The sequence below is a fragment of the Grampus griseus genome (genome assembly GCF_964374135.1).
Source record: "Grampus griseus genome assembly, chromosome: 14".
Classification (NCBI taxonomy): domain Eukaryota; kingdom Metazoa; phylum Chordata; class Mammalia; order Artiodactyla; family Delphinidae; genus Grampus; species Grampus griseus.
Window position 1 is genome coordinate 61,697,942 of NC_139008.1, and position 18,549 is coordinate 61,716,490.

The following is an 18,549-nucleotide window of genomic DNA, read 5'->3' on the forward strand; positions in this document are numbered from 1 at the left end:
AGAATCTGGTCCAAACCCTTCATTAGTACAGAGACAGGAACTGATGGTCTGAAAGGGTAAGGGGTTTGCCCAAGGTCATACAGAGGAAAGAGCGGGGATAGGTTGAGGGAGTTTTCTGCCCCTGAATGGCTTTGGAAAGGAGGAATGGGTGGGAAGTTTTGGGGTGACTCGGGGAAGGCTGGCATCTTGGAGGACTTAGGGCCCTACCCCTGGGAAGGGGACACAGAGATGGGAGCTCCAGACTTTCTGACCTGGAGTTGGGCTTTCTGGGGGCTTAGATGGAAGGGGCCCCATTGAAAGGGAGAAGTTAGGGAGACAATGGGAAGGTGGGATGCGGTAGGGCGGAGGAAGGGTCCAGACCCCAGGCCTGGCTCCTCCTCTGGCCGTGAGGCCGGCTCAAAAGTCCCTCTTGGGCTGGATGGTCTGCACAGAGGATTGCCCAAAGTGGCTGGCGGGTGGTGAGAACCAAGACCGGCCACTGGCGTCATGGAAAATGGGGGACAACTGCTGCTCCAGCTCATCCCCGAAGACCTCCATGTGGCCATCGGTTTCAGTGTCCAAGGGTTCTGCCTTGGGGTCCTGGCTCAGCCAACCAGTCGTGGCCCAGAACATGCAGATGGCCAGCAAGATCCCGGCTGCCCCGCAGAGCACTGTGCCTGCCAGGCGGCAGGTGCCCAGGGCCTTGTTGTAGTCGGCTGCCCGCTGATCCAACACCAGGAACTCGCCCTCTCCGATGCCCTCCAACTTGGGGGGCACTGCATAGCCAGTGGTCAGGGCTGCCAAACCCAGTAGCAGAAGCAGGGTACCTGAGGATAAGCTGATCTGGAGAGAAGCAGACAGATTGGGAGGCAGTCAGGGTCAGCTGGGGCCCCAGGCCAAGGGATCACCTTGGATCCCAACTGGACTTAAAGGTAACCCCTTGGTCCAACCTTAAAAGACGGGATCATAGACACACCTGTTAGGATCTAATTGACAAGGGCACAAACTATCACGTTCTATTTGAAATCTTGAGGCCTCTGAATTAATTTCCCTTTCAGCTCCCACCTGGCAGTGGACTTCTTCTGCCAGCCTTGAGTCCCCCTGAATCATCATTTGGGTCCCATCTTATCCCCCTGTCCCATCTACCCTCTACCTCTATCCCTCTGTCGGGTTAACTTCTACACATCCCTCAGATCACATGCATCTCAAACCTCACCTCCTCAGGGAAGCCTTCCAGGATGCCCCTGGACTGGGTCAAGTCCCCAGCTCTGCACTCATGCAAACGCTGTGCCCATTTGCTCTTCAGTGCACTCACCTTGGTGCACACCTGGACGTGTACCTTGGTTACTATGTAAGTGATGTCTGTCTGCCTGCTACACTGGACTGAGAGCTGGGCAAGCCATGAGATTAGAGCCTGCCTGTTTTGGCTCCCAAGGTGTCTTCCATGCCTAGCACGGTGCTGGTATCCAGCAGTAGCTGAGCGAATGTTTGCAGAATGACTAAATGAACCACAGCTAGGAGCTCCTCAAAGACAGGGACCACATCGTCTTAAATTCTGTGTCCCCAAGATCCTAGCACACTGCTTGGCAATAAGAAGATGCTAAAAAACTTAAAATACGTACTTTCTCCTGGAAGTCTTCCCTGATCACCCCAGGCACCGAGGGCATTTCCTCTCCTGCCATCCTCTGCACACCTGGCCTGAGGTTGTGCATTCTCTGTGCAGGTTGGCATCTCGCCTTCCCACTAGAGCGAAGACTTTTGAAAGCAGAGAGGAGGGACCCTCTGTCTCAGGCTTCCTATAGTATTTATCAAAGAGCATTGTAGGGACCCAGCTCACTGCCGCTTCCATGCCTTTACTCACATGGTGCTCCCTAACTGACCACTCTCCATGGCTGGTATGGACATTGACTGTTCGTTTCTCTCACATTTTCTACTGTCCTGGCAACAGTCCCCCAGTAGATCTTTGGGAAGCCACAGGAAGATTTAAGTGAGGTGAACCCTTCTTCCTGCCAGTCAGCATATACCATCCCTCTGGCCACAGTAATTAGCTCAGGGCTGGGCAAGTGACCCAGTCAGAGCCAATGCAATACTTGCCAGGACTTCTGGAAGTGAAAAGCATTGTTTCTTTTCTGAAAGAAATACTGGTTGAAATTCTGATTTCCCTTGGAAGGTGTGGAGTGAGAGACTGAGGGTCAGCTTGGGAGCAGTCGTTTGGAGAACACATGGGGAGAGCCTCAAACTAATGGGCTGCAAGGATGGGGGTACCATGGGGAGCCTGAAGGAAATCTTGAGTCCTCAGTGTGATGCTTTGAACTGCTGGAGCGAACTTTGCCTGAAGGCCCCCAACCTCTGGTCTCTTCCATAAAATGAGCAATATTTTCCCTTTATTGTTGAAACTCATTTGAGTTGGGTTTCCTCTTGTTTGAACATGCAAGACCCCTAATTGCTACGCAGCCCCTTTTCTTTCTATCCACTGATCCCACCTCCTCCCTGAAACCACAGGAAATCACAGGAATTGCTCCTCCTTCCACCTTACCTTCCAGCACAGTGAGGGCCAACGTCGGTGACGGCACAGTACAGGAGGCCCCTCAGGGTCATCGCTGAGGGGGGTACCTGCACAGTCCTCGTAGAAGAGGTGCAGATAGGAGCGGACCCCATACCACTTGCCATCTTCCACGTTGGGGCCTCGGCTGCAGCCACAGGGACGCTCGCAGCTTGGCATCCTGGGTCCCTGTGGGGTAGGCCAGGTGCAGTGGACAGAGGGAGGGGGCAGTGAGGGTTGCCCATGGTGACTCTCCAAGGCCCCCGGAATCTTTGTGCTACGTTCACCTCTCCACCCATTTTAGAGAGCTCACACTCACAGCAGAGCCTGTCCTTCTGGAATCCTGGTTTGAGTAGAGTGTGAATGGGCCAAGGCACTGAGTGCTTAGCCCACAGCCTTCGTAGGTGGCAATAAATTTGCATGTTTCCTGTGGAGGCCACCCAGTGGCTGGAACTGTGGGTTCTGGAGCCGGGACTGTCTGGATTGGAATCCAGGATCACCACTTCCCGGCTGTGTGATGTCAGACAAGTGCTTTCACCTCTCTAAGCCTCAGTTTCCTCATCTGTAAAACACAGCTGATAATCATACCTGCTTTATACAGTTTTGTGTCCGGTGCCAAGAAATGATAGCTTCTGTGACTATTATTACTGTAATTTCTTCATTATTATTTTATCCTGAACTTCTAGAGCCCCATGTCTAGAGTGAGAGCTTCTTATCCCCATCTCCTCTCCAAATCTCTTCCCCTTAATTTCCCGCCTTTCAAGGTATTCTGGGCTGAAAGTGTCACGGTTGACACTCGTCCAATCGGGTGGAGCTCCCCAAGCTGCAAGGTCCTAAAAGATCCCTCCCCAGGGCTGCCCCTCAGAAGGCAACAATCTCCAAGTCCCAAGGAATCTTGACTCCACAGAAGGTGAAAGTCAGGGGTCCTCAGGCTTAGGTGTTCTTAGGCTCAACATTAGATTTCTAAAGAAACCTATCTAAGGACTTTTCTTTTCACAAATGGAGACACTGAGGCCTAGGGAATGGAAGGTCCTTGTGTATCCAAACATCCTTAGGACTAAAAGCAAAGGGGGTGGGGGTTGCTGGGGAAGGACTGGGCTCCCCCCCATGCCATGATGGCCCTCAGTCCCTCTGAGCAGTTTCAAACAAAATGAAGCAATGTGCTTACACTGAAGGATAAGACAAATTTCTAGTCCCCTCTCATTTCCAGATGTGATCCTCAAATCCCTGTGGAGAAAGACTCACCAGCACACAAACACACAGCACAGAGAAACACACACACACACCAGAGACATACACGGATAGATGCACATACACACACACAACACCACAGACCTATACAGACAGGCACACATATACCACACAGAGACACACAGAGCTAGACACACAGCACAAAGACACAGACACTCAGACACACCACACACACACACACACACACACACACACAGCCACAGTGTGTGTTGGAGGTGGTTCTATGGACCCACACCAGCACACAGAAGTGCTGCATTAAAGCCTGTCTATAAATCACAGCTCTCCACAGCCCTCACCCAAAACTCAGGGGAAAGAAGGGAAAAGGGGTAAGAGACAACACCCCCCACCCCCACTGACATACAATGGGGAAAGGCAGAGATCAAAAGCCAAAGACAGAAAGAGGGCGAGTGGTGAGGTGAAGAGCCGGCGCTCGAGGGAATAGGGGAGGGGGAGGGGTGGGGCTCTGCAGAAGGTGTGGCCAGAGCGGGCACCGCCCCAGGAGATTTCAGCTTCCTCATCCCGGCCGGCGGGGCGGTGGGCATCAGTGCAAAGACCATTAACCGAAGATCCTAGGGGACGGGGCGGGGAGGGAGCTCAGGGATTATAGGCCAGGGTTAGCTCCTCCTCTCGTGCAGCTCACTGTCCCTCTCCTCCAAATATACATCACCCGATCCTGCTGGCATCGGAGCGGGAAGGTGACCTTGACGCTGCCTCCCCCTCGACCGGGTCCCTCCCCCTCCTTTTAGGGTTGCCGGGAGGCGGACTGGCCGTCTGGGGGAGGGTGGGAGAGGATGCTGAGAGCCCAGGACCAGGGTTGCCAAGGAACTGCTGGGGAGCTGTCCTTAGGCGGGATGGGGGAGGAGCTCCGTGAGAAGGGAGAGGGAAGAGGACGGAGCTACTGGGTCCGAGGGGTGGAGGCTGCGGCGAGGAGGCGAGCGGTGACAGCCACGAGGGCCCGAAGATGGGTGGAATCTCTCGTATTTATGGGGCCTCGCTCAGTTCTCCTTCCCAGACCCCCGGACCCGCGCACTCCAGCGTCCAGCGTAGCTCAGGCGGAAGGGACGCTGTCTTGGGGGGTGAGGCCAGAGAAATCAGGCCAACTTCCCCCGCCCCCACCGCACACTGTTTCTGAGCCGACCACCAGTTCCCCAGTTGAGATTAAGTGCATCCTTTCCCCTAGAGGGAAACTGAGGCAAAGAGGGGCAGGAATGGGTTTTCTGCAGAGGTGGGTGGGGTCTTGTCCTCTGAGGCCTCCTCCCAGCCTACCAACCCTGAAGTGTCTCCGGGCTTTGGGCTGGCGAAACCTCTGCCCCTGCTACTTCCCCGAGACCCTACCTCGCAAAGCCCGAGGCACACCAGGGCTGGGGCGCCGCCGTCCCGCCCGAGGCGGGACACGGCCGGGCTGGGGATGCGGCAGGGGTGGGGGTTCTCCAGATCCTGGGAGGAGGCGGGGTGGGGGTCGGGCCGAGCGTGGGGCAGGGCTGAGCTCACCTCTCCGTCCGCAGTCTCCGCCGAGCGGGAGCGGGAACGCGAGCAGAGCAGAAGCAGGTTGTGTTGGCGCCTGCGCCGCAGTTGGGGGGCGGGGGTGACACGGGTGGGGGGGCGCCGGCGCGCCCTGAGGGCTGGCTCTGCAGATTTCGGACCCCTGCAGGATTGCGAGCCCTGGTCCCCTTCCAAGAGTTCTCTTCTCTCTCTGAGACCCCAGGCCCCTCGCGGGGACCCCATCATATCCCTCGACCCCACCCCCTCATGCAGTCCCTCAAACTCCTCGTCTGACTGTCCCATCACTCCCTCAATCTCCCAACCCTCTGACTGAAGACCCTTGACTTCATTGAGCCTTCATTTCCGCACTGTATCCTCTGTTCCTCTCTGGGCCTCCATCCCCCTCATGAAGCCCTCACCCCAATGTACAAACGCTCATCTACTGGCTGCGCCCCCATCCTCTTCACAGACTCCTGGCTCTCTCGTTGAGCCCCACCTCTCTCCCGCCGGGTCCCTACCAGGAAGTCCCCTCCTGCCTCCATCAGGAGCCCCTTATCTGACTGCAGTCCTCACACTCTCACTGAGTCCCCCATCCTCTCTCCATTCTCTCCCTCTTCAAGCCCCTACCCCTTGCTGAGGATCAGCGCCCCTTATCTTGAGAAGGGAGCTGGGGTTGGAGAGAAGCTGCTGGGAGAGACAAGTCCTTTCCCTTCTGGAAGGATCCTCCCTTGTTCTCTCTCCCAACCTACCCCTAGCTCCGTCCTGGACAGTGTGTCCTCTGGCCCATCTCCCTGGAGAGCCAGCCCTTGCCAGGCAGCTGAGTCTACTTCATTCCTTGTCGTGTGCCCACCCACAGCCTTGGCTTTGTCCCACATTCACTCTATGGGCTTGGCAAAGTCACCACACCTCTCCAAGCTTCTTCAGGCACCATTGTGCACACGTGCTTTCGTGCCCTGAGTGTCCGTTCCGTCTCTCCTTGGGCTGTGGGCCGGGGACACAGGGACGCATAAACTCTGCAAGGTGGAGACACATCCTGTTCCTTCACTGTTGTATCCCCGAGCCTCACAGGGCCCTTGGCATTGAGCAGGCAGCTCAATAAACATCTACTGAACACAGACTAATAAAAACAGCGAATATATGATGCTGAGTGTGAGCAAAGTACTTCTCTAAGTGCTATATATGTACTACACCCATTTAACTGTGTGTGTGTGTGTGTGTGTGAGAGAGAGAGAGAGAGAGAGGGAGAGAGGAATTCCTAGAGCTCAAGACTGAAGCCCTCCCATGTGACAGGAGATGAACCTGAAGAGGCAGGCAGACGTGAGACCCTTCAGGGCCTCACAAGCCAAGGTAAGGAGTCTGGACTTCAACCCAAGAGTAGTAGGGAGCCATGGAAGCGTTGTAAAGAGGGGAGGGGTGTGATCTGATCTGCACTCTGAAAAGATCCCTCTGGCTGTCGATCCCTGGGAAGAACAGGATAAAAAGCCCAAGCGAGGTAGGAAAGAAATCCGTAAGGAGACTCCATATCAGAGATGACGATGTCTTGGCCTAGTGGGCTTGCACAGAAATGAATGGATTCAAGAGTTGTTGCGGGGGAGGGGGCTAAAATGAAGTGCAGGAATAGCAAAAGATTGGAAACAACCTGCAGCAGTTTTAAAACATGGCTGCAAATTCCTTAGCACTTCTCCTGCAGCAAGGTGGGATCTAGGTACCCTCTTTTCGTATCTCGGGTGAGCTGAAGACTGCTTCAACCAATAGAGTATGGTGGAAGTGATGCTCTGACTTCCGAGGCCAGGACATGAAAGGACAGGCACTCCTCCTGGAACTCTAGCTCTTGGAGACCTGAGGTGCTAATGCAAGAAGTCTGCCTGCCTTGAGGCTGCCATGCTAAAAGAAAGCCAAAATAACATGGAGAACCCACAGAAGTCACCACCATCCCAACTGAGCTTGGCCTTTGAGTCATCCCAGTTCCAGCATCAGACAAGTGAACAGAGAAGCAACCAGATGATTCTACTCCACATCTGTGAGAATCAGCTTCAGCTCCGATGATATGAGAGAGGGGATGGCTGAGGTTGGGGAGGTGATGGGAAGGGATGAGGTCAAATGTATAGGTAGATGGTCTGGCATTGAGCCAGCAGCATAGGAAGGATCCAGTACCCTCTGAGCCCCGGGGAAGGAGAGGAGGAGGGCCACTGAGAAGAGATGCAGGTTGGTGTTTGTGAGCTGAACTCTGGAGTTAGACAGATCCAGATTGGAATCCCTGGTTCTGCCACTCTGTGCTTACATGACGTCAATGCTCTGAGCCTCAGTTTCCCTAACTGTAAAATGGAGATAATATCAGCAATTGTGTCTCAAAGGGGTTATAAGAGTGAAATGAGGTGTGTATATAAAACACTTAGCAAAGCACCCGGAACAGAATAAGAACTCAATTCACTATTGTCATCGTTACTACTATTATTGTTACTACTATTTTTATTGTTTATGGGTGAGGAGGGTAGGAAGTTGAGTGACAGAAAACGTATTAAATTGAATGTTCTTGAGGAAAACAAGAAGCATTATCAATTAAGAAAGAGGAAGGTTTAGGGGGGGTATAGCTCCAGGGTAGAGCATTTGACCACCAAAATAGAAAGGTTTTAGTTCAACACCCTTTCAAAGGGTGGTGAAGCAGACACAAAGGCCACATATTCTATGATTCCATATATATGAAATACCCAGACTCAGAAAATCCATAAAGACAGAAGGCAGACTAGCAGTTCCCGGGGCTGCGTTAAGGGAGGAATGGGGAGTGACGGCTTAACGGGCTTCCTTTTGGGGTGATGAAGGTGTTCCAGCACTAGATGGGGGTGATGGTTGCACAACATTATGAATGTACCAAATGTTGCTAATGATCAATTTCATGTTACGTATATTTTACCATAATTTTTTAAAGAGTGGTAAAGATTTGGAACACTCAGTAATAATGATGATGAGGATGGTGATGGATATCACTTACTGAGAATTTATTATGTGCCAGGATAACTTGACTTCTCAATAATCTTATGAGATAGGAGCTCTGATAATCCCCATTTTACAGATGACAAACCCTGGGTTTGGGAAGGTAAGTCACTTGCCCAAGGCCTGCCACAATGTGACAGAAGCTGAATTTGCTCTGATGGCTCTGAGGCCATGATCTGTGGAGACAGGGGTCTGCATAGCTGTGACTTTTTTTGGCAGTGTCAGGAGACCTGGGAGAGAAGAAGAAGGCTTCTGGTACCCCAGCTCCTGGTGAGGCAGAGGAGAGGGTGATGGGTGATGCAGAGAGCAAGGGAGAGAGCAGTTCCCATGATGGACCTCACGATGGATCCTGGCTTGTTGGGGAAGGATGCCAAGGCAGCCCAGGAGGGGAGCAGATGGATCTGGAGAAGACTCAGGGAATCCAGACTGAAGAGCTCAATGCAGTCTAAAAATAAGTGGATGGGAAGGAAGGTAGTCTGAGGTCAGAATGTGGGATCCTGTAGTTAAAGATTTTAGATGTGCAAACTCGTAAGAGATGAGAAGGTCTAAGCCAGTACCATCCAATAGAAGTTTCTGCAAAGATGGAAGTGTTCTATATCTGTGTTGCCTATACTGGCGCCACTCGCCACATTTGGCTATTAAGCATTTGAAATGTGGCTAGAGGGACTTCCCTGGGGGTCCAGTGGTTAAGACTCTGGGCTCCCAATGTAGGGGGCACGGGTTCAATCCCTGGTCGGGGAACTAGGATCCCTCATGCCACACAGCGTGGCCAAAAAAAAAAAAAAAGAAAAGAAAAAGAAAGAAATGTGGCTATTGCAACTAAGGAACCGAATTCTAAATTTTATATAATTTTAATTACTCTAAATTTAATTTGAAATAGCCACATGTGACTAGGGGGTCACCATATTGGTCAACCAAGTGTCAGTGGTACAAATCTTGTTGCCAGGGCCCTACTTTGGGCATGACTACTGCCATCTCAGACCCCCACATCCATCCCCATCCCCCCAGTGCTTTTGCCCTGCCCCTAGTGGTCTCTTCTCTACATGGCAGCCACGATGATCCTTTAAACTGTGAGTCAGATTCTCTCATTCCTCTGCTCAAAACCCTCCATGGCATCTCATCTTACTCCAGGTAAAAGGGAAAGACTGGTGGGTTAAAGATGGCCACAAGGTACTTCCCTGGTGGCGCAGTGATTGAGAGTCCGCCTGCCGATGCAGGGGACACGGGTTCGCGCCCCGGTCCGGGAAGATCCCACATGCCGCGGAGCGGCTGGGCCCGTGAGCCATGGCCGCTGAGCCTGCGCGTCCAGAGCCTGTGCTCCGCAACGGGAGAGGCCACAGCAGTGAGAGGCCCGCGTACCGCAAAAAAAAAAAAAAAAAAAAAAGATGGCCACACACTCTTTGTCACTCTGCTCCTCCTCATCTGAGCTGACCCAGCAACGGCTTTAACCAATAGAAGGGGGTGAAAGTAATGCTGTGCCAGCTCTGGACCTGGCTTTCAAGAGGACCAGCTTTCCCCGCATTGTGGAGCACTCACCTGTGGAATCCTCTCTCTTGGACCCCAGTCCCCATGCAGAAGAAGCCCAGGACACACGGAGACGCCACATGTAGATGCTCCAGTCGACAGCCCCAGCCAGACTTGCAGCTCACAGCTAGCACCAGCTATTGTATTGGGCAGCATCATGTGAGTGAACGTTCCAGCCCACTTGAGCCCCCAGGTGACATCACATGAACAGAAGACCCATCCCACTGAATCCCATAAACCCACAGAATCTTGCAAGACAATGAAATGGTGTTGCTATAAGGTATACGTTGTGAGATTGTTCGCTATGCAGCAGTAGGTATGCTAAACCAGTCCTTACTGTGGCCTCTAATTGCCCTTCCCCCACAACCTTACTTCCCTCCTTGATCTCATCTCTTCCATTCCCTCACTTGCTGGACTCCAGCCACACTGGCCCTCTTGCTTTTCTTTGAATGAACACAGCACAGTGGGCAAACTCCTACCTCAAGGCTTCGGAGACTTTGCACATGCTTCTCTGCCTCTCTTTCTTTTCTCTAGATATCTGTATAGCTAGTTTCTGGCTTTATTCAGATCTCTGCCCATATGTCACCTTATCAAAGAGGTTTTATTGCATCACTGTGATAGAGACATACACTGCTCACCAAATTTCTATGTGCTTCACACTGGAGGTTAGACAAAGCCATAGGATTTGTTCTGGCCAATGAGCCATGAGCAGAGTGAGTGATGCATGTCACTTCTGGGCCAAAGCATTTGTTCTGGTTGTTATTATATAACAAACCAACCCAAAACTTAGTGACTTAAAACAACAATGATCATTATTTTGCTCACAAATCTGCAACTGGCAGGCCTCAGTGGGAAGTCTGCACCACTTAGCATCGCCTGGGGTGACTTGACTGGGGGCTGGAAAGAGCCACTCCCAGGATGGCTTGCTGACATTGCTGGCAAGCTGGTAATGGCTGCCAGGTGGGAGCTCACCTGTGTCTGAGGACCGGGGGCCTCAGTTCTTCTCCTTGTAGGACTTTCCACAGTTTCTCCAGCTTCCTTGCAGCCTGGTGGCTGGATCCCAAGAATGAGTATTCCAGGAAAGAAGAGGTGAGAGCTGCAAGTTTCTCAAGGCTAGAGTCTGAAGGTGGCTCAGTGTCACTTCTACTGTATTCTTTCAGTCACAGAGGCCAGATTTAAGAAGAGGAGACATATCCCCACTCTCAGTAGGAGAAATGTTAAATAATGTGGGGGCCGTGTTTTAGAACCGCTAGACCATTTAAGAGCTGGTGCATGACCCTCCAGTTATCTTTCCTCCTGCCGTGACGATTGTGGAGGCTACATGTTGACATGGTAGCATCAGAAGATGGAGGTAGATGGGATTGCTGAGTCTCAGTGGAGAAAGCTGCTTTGGAGAGTCACAATATCAGAATATGTTTAAGTAAAAAATAAGCCTTTACTATGTCAACCTGCTGATATTTCAGAGTTAATTTGTTACTATGTCATAGTCCAGCCTATTCTGACTGATTAAGAAATTGGTACCAGAAGTAGGGTACTTACCAAAACCAAACTGTGTGTCACTGCCTTAGTGGTTGGGGCCACAGGCAGGGGAGCTGGCAATCCTTGTTCTACAGAACCAAAACATTTAGTAACACTTTTACTGCAGTAACTTGGGAAGCTGACTACAGGGGTGCCTTTGGCTGCATTTATTTGAATATTCAAGAGTGAGATGAGCTCAGAAGAGAATGGGCTGGGCTTCCCTGGTGGAGCAGTGGTTAAGAATCCGCCTGCCAATGCAGGGGACACGGGTTCGAGCCTTCGTCCAGGAAGATCCCACATGCCACGGAGCAACTAAGCCCATACACCACAACTACTGAGCCTGCACTCTAGAGCCCATGAACCACAACTACTGAGCCCACGTGCCACAGCTGCTGAGCCCGCGTGCCACAACTACTGAAGCCCGTGCGCCTAGAGCCTGTGCTCTGCAACAAGAGAAGCCACCACAATGAGAAGCTCTCGTGCCGCAACAAAGAGTAGCCTCCAGTCTCAGCAACTAGAGGAAACCCACATGCAGCAGTGAAGACCCAATGCAGCCAGAAATTAAATAATTGAATAAATAAATAAATTTATATAAGAGAAAGACAGTGCCATCTATTTAAAAAAAAAGAAGAGAATAGGCTGATTTGCAAGCAGAAATAAAAGGAAACAGAGTTCAGAAATTTAGATTCTTGCAGAGTTGGAAAATTCTAATGCTTCTAGACCCCAAATGGAAAGAAATGAGCTTTAAAGAGGTGTTGAGCACAGTAGAATCTATTAATTCATTAAAATGTTTCAGGGCATAGATTAAGTTAAGGGCCTTCACACCCATTTAAAAAAACTTCTCTGTTGATTAAAGTATCTTGGGCTAAAGTTAATTAGAGTAAGAGATTGAATTTTTCTTTTTTTTTTTTTAAGAGATTAAATTTTAAAAGTGTTTGGATGAACATACTCTGTAAAACTTCTCCGATGGACAACATGGTTGAGGGCCAAGATCATATAAAGGGTATGGCTTTACCACCTAATTATTCCTGAGAGCTGCCATTCAATCAAGAGAGCTCTTTGGAAATAGAGACACAGACGTAGAGAACAAACGTATGGATACCAAGGGGTTAGGGGGGGTGGGGGTGGGATGAACTGGGAGATTGGGATTGACACTATGTATGAAGCAGATAACTAATGAGAACCTACTGTATAGCACAGGGAACTCTACTCAGTGCTCTGTGGTGACCTAAATGAGCAGGAAATCCAAAAAAGAGGGGATATATGTACACATATAGCTGATTCACTTTGTTGTACAGTATAAACTAACACACTATTGTAAAGCAACTACACTCCAATAAGAATAAATAAAATAAAGTAAAATAGGTAATCAACAAGGAACTACTGTATAACAAGGGAGGTCTACTCAACAGTCTGTAATAACCTATATAAGAAAAGAATCCTAAGATGAATATATATATATGTATATGTATAAGTGAAAAAGATTCTCACAAACATTGTATATCACTGCTACTCCAATAAAAAAGATACACACAGGGCTTCCCTGGTGGCGCAGTGGTTGAGAGTTCACCTGCCGATGCAAGGGACATGGGTTCGTGCCCCGGTCCGGGAAGATCCCACATGCCGCGGAGCGGCTGGGCCCGTGAGCCACGGCCTCTGAGTCTGCGCGTCCGGAGCCTGTGCTCCGCAACGGGAGAGGCCACAACAGTGAGAGGCCCGCGTACCGCAAACACTGCTACTCCAATAAAAACTAAAAATTAAATTAAAAAAAATCCAAACACATACAGACTTCCCTCGTGGGCCAGTGGGTAAGGCTCCGCGCTCCCAACGCAGAGGGCCTGTGTTCAATCCCTGGTCGGGAAACTAAATCCCACATGCATGCCACAACTAAGAGTCCGCATTCCACAACTAAAAATCCTGCATGCTGCAACTAAAAGATTGCATGTGCTGCAACTAAGACCCAGCGCAGCCAAAATAAACAAATAAATAAATAAATATTTTTTAAAAACCCCACACAAGCCCCCCTCCAAAAAAAAAGAGCTCTTTGGGGTAAGAAAGAGAAACAAAGCAAACCTAAGGACTATGTGTTGAAACATACTGTGGGTATGGTTTTGTACATGAAACTGGCTATCGTCAAATGGATAAGAAGCCTAAGTGGTTTTTTTTTTTTAAGATTTATTTATTATTTATTTATCTATTTTTATTTATTTTTGGCTGTGTCAGGTTTTTAGTTATGGCATGCAGCATCTTCATTGAGGCATGCGGGAATCTTTCGATGCGGTGTGAGGACTTCTCTCTAGTTGTGGCGTGCAGACTCCAGGGTCCGTGGGCTCTGTAGTTGTGGCACATGGGCTTAGCTGCCCCGCGGCATGTGGGATCTTAGTTCCCTGGCCAGGAATCGAACCCGCGTCCCCCGCATTGTAAGGCAGATTCTTCACCACTGGACCACCAGGGAAGTCCTGAAGCCTAAGTTTTTGAGTTAACTGTCTGCCGAAAAAAATCACAAGCCTGGGATAAAAAGCCCATGACTGTTCAAATCCCAAAATAATCCTAGGAACCTACATCCATTAGCATGGCTACTATCAAAAAAAAACAAAAGCAAAACCAGAAAATGACAAGGATTGGCGAGGATGTGGAGGAACTGGAACCCTTATGCAATGTTGGTGAGAATGTAAAGTGGTGTAGCTGCTATGGAAAACGGTATGGCAATAATTTGAAAATTAAAAATAGAATTACCCTATGATCTAGCAACTCCACTTCTGGATATATGCCTAAAAGAACTGAAAGCAGGGTGTCTTGAAGGGGTATTTGCACACCCATTCATAGCAATAGCCAAAAGGAGGAAGCAACCCACGTGCCTGTCCACGAATGAATGGATAAACAAAATGTGGTATATGCATACAATGGAATATTATTCAGTCTTAAAAAAGAAGAAAGTTCTGACACATGCTACAACATGGATGAACCTTGAGGACATTTTGTTAAGTGAAGTAAACCAGTCACAAAAAGACAAATACTGTACGATTCCACTTATATGAGGTATGTAGTCAAATTCATAGATTCGGAAAGGAGAATGGTGGTTGCCTGGGGCTGGAGAGAGGGGTAAATGGGCAGTTATCGGATTCCTGAGCAGAGAGTTTTAGTTTTGACAGTGGTGGTGGTTACTCAACAATGTGGCTACTTAATGCCACTGACCAGTACACCTAAAAAATGATTAAGATGGTAAATTTTATGTTATGTATATCTTACCACAATTTTTGTTAAAATATCAAAATGTTAAAAAAAAAAAAAAAGATCCTAGGGTCCCCAACAGCTTATAGGCAGGAAGTGAACTGAAAAAACCTGTGGACCTCCCAAGGGTCACAAGGCAGCTCTGGACCTTTTTGTCGTCCAGTCCATTCCTTGTTCTTTCCCTGCTCTGGAGAGCTGACCCCTGGAGGCTGTATTTCACAGCCTCCCTTGCCAGCTGGCCTCCCGCTGAGCTCAGCCAATGGGAGGCAGAGGTGGGTGGGAAAAAGGGAGAAGCTAGGGTTTTTCTGCCCTTCCTCTCCTGGCTTTCCTAGCCTCTCTTGACTGATGCAACCACCTCGTCTGAAATAGTAGCCTCTCCTCATACTTTACCGCCTTCATTACATGACATTATTGTATAGATTTATCAGTTTCTTGATTGTGTGTTTCCATCCACTGGAGTGTAAGCTCCATGAAGGCAGGGATTATGTCTGTTTTGCTCATTGATGAATTCCCAGTTCTTAGGACAGTGCCTGGCACAGAGTAGGCACTCAGTAAAGATTTGTTGAAAGAGTGAATAAATTTAGTAGTTGACTCAAACACACACAAGAGAACAGGGAAAGTGCCTGATAGGTATTCATAATCTGAAATAAAAGCCAGAGATGTCAGGTAACTTCTTTAAGTGTTACAGCAAATCATCCACTGACTCAAACCCAGGCTTCTTGCCATTCTGGGTTTGTATCCAGGTCTCCAAAGAGATTCCTTGGTCTCAGATTTTTTTGGAGGAGAAAAAGCAGAACTTGACATTCATTTAGTTAGTAGGAAACCCTGAAAACAATTGAGGGTGAGAAATTGGGTTGCTAAGAAACCTCTGAGGAAGGGGGAGAATATTGATGTTCATTGCTAGGCAAACTGGAAGAAGCTAGACAGGCAGGTTCCATAGGCTTCTGGAAAGCCAGGCTGGATATGCTCTTAAACACTTCTAGTCCAACCACCTAACTGTACAGATGGGGAAACTGAGTCCTCAAAAGGCAAAGTGATTAGCCCAAAGTCCCTCCAATTTCTCAAGAAGAGCAAAGACAAATGGCACGATAGGGCATTTTCACAGCTGATAGCTGAAGAAGAGTCTATAAGACAGTAGTCAACCGCAAAGAGCCTTGAATGCCAGGCCAAGAACTTTAGACTTTATCCTGAAGGTGATAGGGAACCACTGAAAAGTTTGCAGCAGTGGTCAGATTTATGTGTTCAGATGATCCCTTGAGCTGCAGTCTGGACACCCAGGATAAAGTCTAAATGCCTTCAAGGCCCTTCAGCCTCTTGCCAGTCTATCTCCTCTCTCCTCCCAACCCCTCCAGCCACAACCGACTTCCTTCCATGTCAGCCTCTCTTGCCGAGTCTTCCCACTTGCTCTCACTGGTGTCTGGAAAGCTTCATCCTTCCCCCGTACCTGCCTCATCCTACTATTCTAGTTTTAATTGCTGCATAACAAACTGTCCCCAAAACTGAATAGTGCAAATAACTGTCATTTCATTTTGCTCATGGACTCTGTGGGTCAGGAATTCAGGCAGCGCAAGAGGGGGCAGTTGGTCTCCATTCCATGGTGGCTGAGTCTCACCTGGGAAGACTTGAATGACTAGGGGATGGAATCATCTGAAGGCTTCTTCACTCACGTGTCTGGAGCCTTGGCAGTGCCTGTATTACCTGGAGCACCTGCGTGTGGTCCCTCCACGTGTTTTGGGGTTTCTTGATCATGTGACAGTCTTAGGGTTTTTGGACTTCTTACGGTGGTTCAGTGTGACCTAGCCTTGGAAACCTACAGCCTCATTCCTGCATTCTAGTAGTTACAAGTAGACCACGAAGACCAGCCCAGATTCAAGAGGAAGGAAATTTATGGGAGGAAGGTCAAAGAACTTGTAGCCGTGTCCTAAAACCACAACAATGCACTGAGGTCTCAGTCACAGCTTAAACATCACCTCCTCCAGGAGGTGACCTGACCACACCCTGCTCCATGTCTGGATTAAGGGTCTCCTCTGTGTCCCCCCAGCCCCACTGTCCATCTCCATCAATGTATTTCCACCCCTGTGTTTATGGGTCTTTCTGCTCCCCAGACCTGAGGATTCAGTGAGGATGGACCATGTCTGTTTTTTCCACCTTTGTACACCCAGCACCTAGCACAGAGCGTGGCAAAGCAGGCCCTTAATAAATGTTTGTTGCATGGGTGAGCAAATGAGTGATTGAATGAGCTAAGGCATGGAGCCCAGTGCAGAGGCCATTCCTTCCTCATGAAGCTTACATACTAATTGGAGAGATACAAACAAAATAAAACTTTATATGATAAATGCCAGATAGTGATAAATGCTATTATGAAAAATAAAGCAAAGTAAGGGGATAGCGTAAGGGGGGGTGATACTTTATATGAACTGTCAGGGAAGACTTTTTGAGTTAGTGACATTGGAGCTGAGACCTGAAGGAAGTGAGAGAGCAAGCCTGGGAGAAGAGCATTTCAAGCAGAATGAACAGCATGTGCAAAGGGCCTGTAGTGGGTGTGTGCTTGGCAGTTTTGAGGAACAGCAAGGAAGCCAGGGTGGCTGGAGCATGGTGAGAGAAGGACAAAGTAGCAAGGGCGAGTCCCAGGGTGGGCCACATGCCAGATCACACCGGGTTTCACAGGCCTTGTTGAGGACTTTTGCTTTTAGTCTGAATGAGATGGGGGCCATTGGAGAGTTTCGAGCAGAGCCGGTATATGGTCTGATTTATAGCTTAAACAGATTCCTCTGGCTGCTCTGTGGGTAACAAGACTGAATGGGGCAAAGGAGAAAGCAAGGAATTCAGCGAGGTGGCTGGTAAAGGATACTGGGCAAGAGATGATGGGGGCAGGACCAGGAGGGTGGCCATGGAAAAGGTGAGAGGTGATAGGACACAGGACACATTTTGAAGATAGAACCAATAGGCTATAAGGGATATGAAGCTATGAGGAAAAGAAGAGTCAAGTTTGCTGGCCTTAAAAGGCCAACTAAAGTAATATGTGAAGAAGTGAAGATGTGGGTGGGGGAGCAGGCTTGGGAGGATTGGGGAAACACACTTCATTTTTAGACATGCCAAGTTTCAGGTGCCAATTAGATATCCCAGTGAAGACGACAAGAAGGCAGCTAAACATAATGAGTCTGGCAGTGTCGGGATGGAGCTATAAGCTTAAGAAGCTACGGCTATGATAAGCAGAATTCTAAGGTGGCCCCCAAGATTCCCACTCCCTGGTGTGCGTGCCCAACATAACCTCTTCCTCTCTGTGTGGGTAAGACCCGGGAGCATGACGGATGTCACTCTTGTGATTAGCTTACATTATCGGCAAGGGTGAAGGGACTTCATAAATGTGATCAAGGTAAATGTGATTAAATTAGTTGATATTTAGTGAATCAAAAGGACCATTTCCCTGGGTGAGCCCTTTAAAAGAGAGCCTTCCTTGAGCCAAGTGACTTGAAGGTGCAGAAAGATTCTCCTGCTGCTCCTTGACAAAATAAGCCTCCACACTGATAGAGGGCCTGTGAAGAAAATAACTGAGTGGCTTTTAGGAATCCAGAGTGGTACCAGCTGACAGCCAGGAAGAAAATGGGGGCCTCAGTCCTTTAACCACAAGGAACTGAGTTCAGCCCACCACCCCGTGATTCTGCAAGAGGACACTGAGCTGCAGAAAGGAATGCAGCCCAGACAACAGTGTGACTGCAGCTTTGAGAGATCCTGAGCAAAGAACCCAGGATTCTCTGCTGGGCATGCCTGGACCCTGGGCCCACAGAGATTATGAAATAATAAATGCATGCTGTTTTAAGCGGTTAACCTTGTGGCGTTTCATTACATAGGAATAGGTGGCCAATACATCAGCGTATAGGCGTTTTTAAAGCCCTGGAACCAAGATAGCTCAAATAGCCCCGGCCAGGAACCTGACCCAGAGATGAATCCGAGAGCATGAATGGAGGGGGATTAGAGTGGGACACACCCTGCAACCTCTCCACCGCGCGCCCGCAATGCTTCCTACTCCT

At 49.4% G+C, this 18,549-nt stretch overlaps 1 protein-coding gene across 1 annotated transcript; it reads right to left on the bottom strand.

Annotated features, from left to right (window-relative positions):
- Window positions 1-396: 396 nt before the first annotated feature.
- On the bottom strand, window positions 397-6,185 carry NRSN2 (neurensin 2; the record flags this gene model as incomplete). Its single annotated transcript, XM_082671565.1, is given in 5 exon segments — window positions 397-822; window positions 2,516-2,710; window positions 6,082-6,102; window positions 6,104-6,136; window positions 6,138-6,185. Coding segments are annotated over 5 exon segments (723 nt in total).
- Window positions 6,186-18,549: the final 12,364 nt, after the last annotated feature.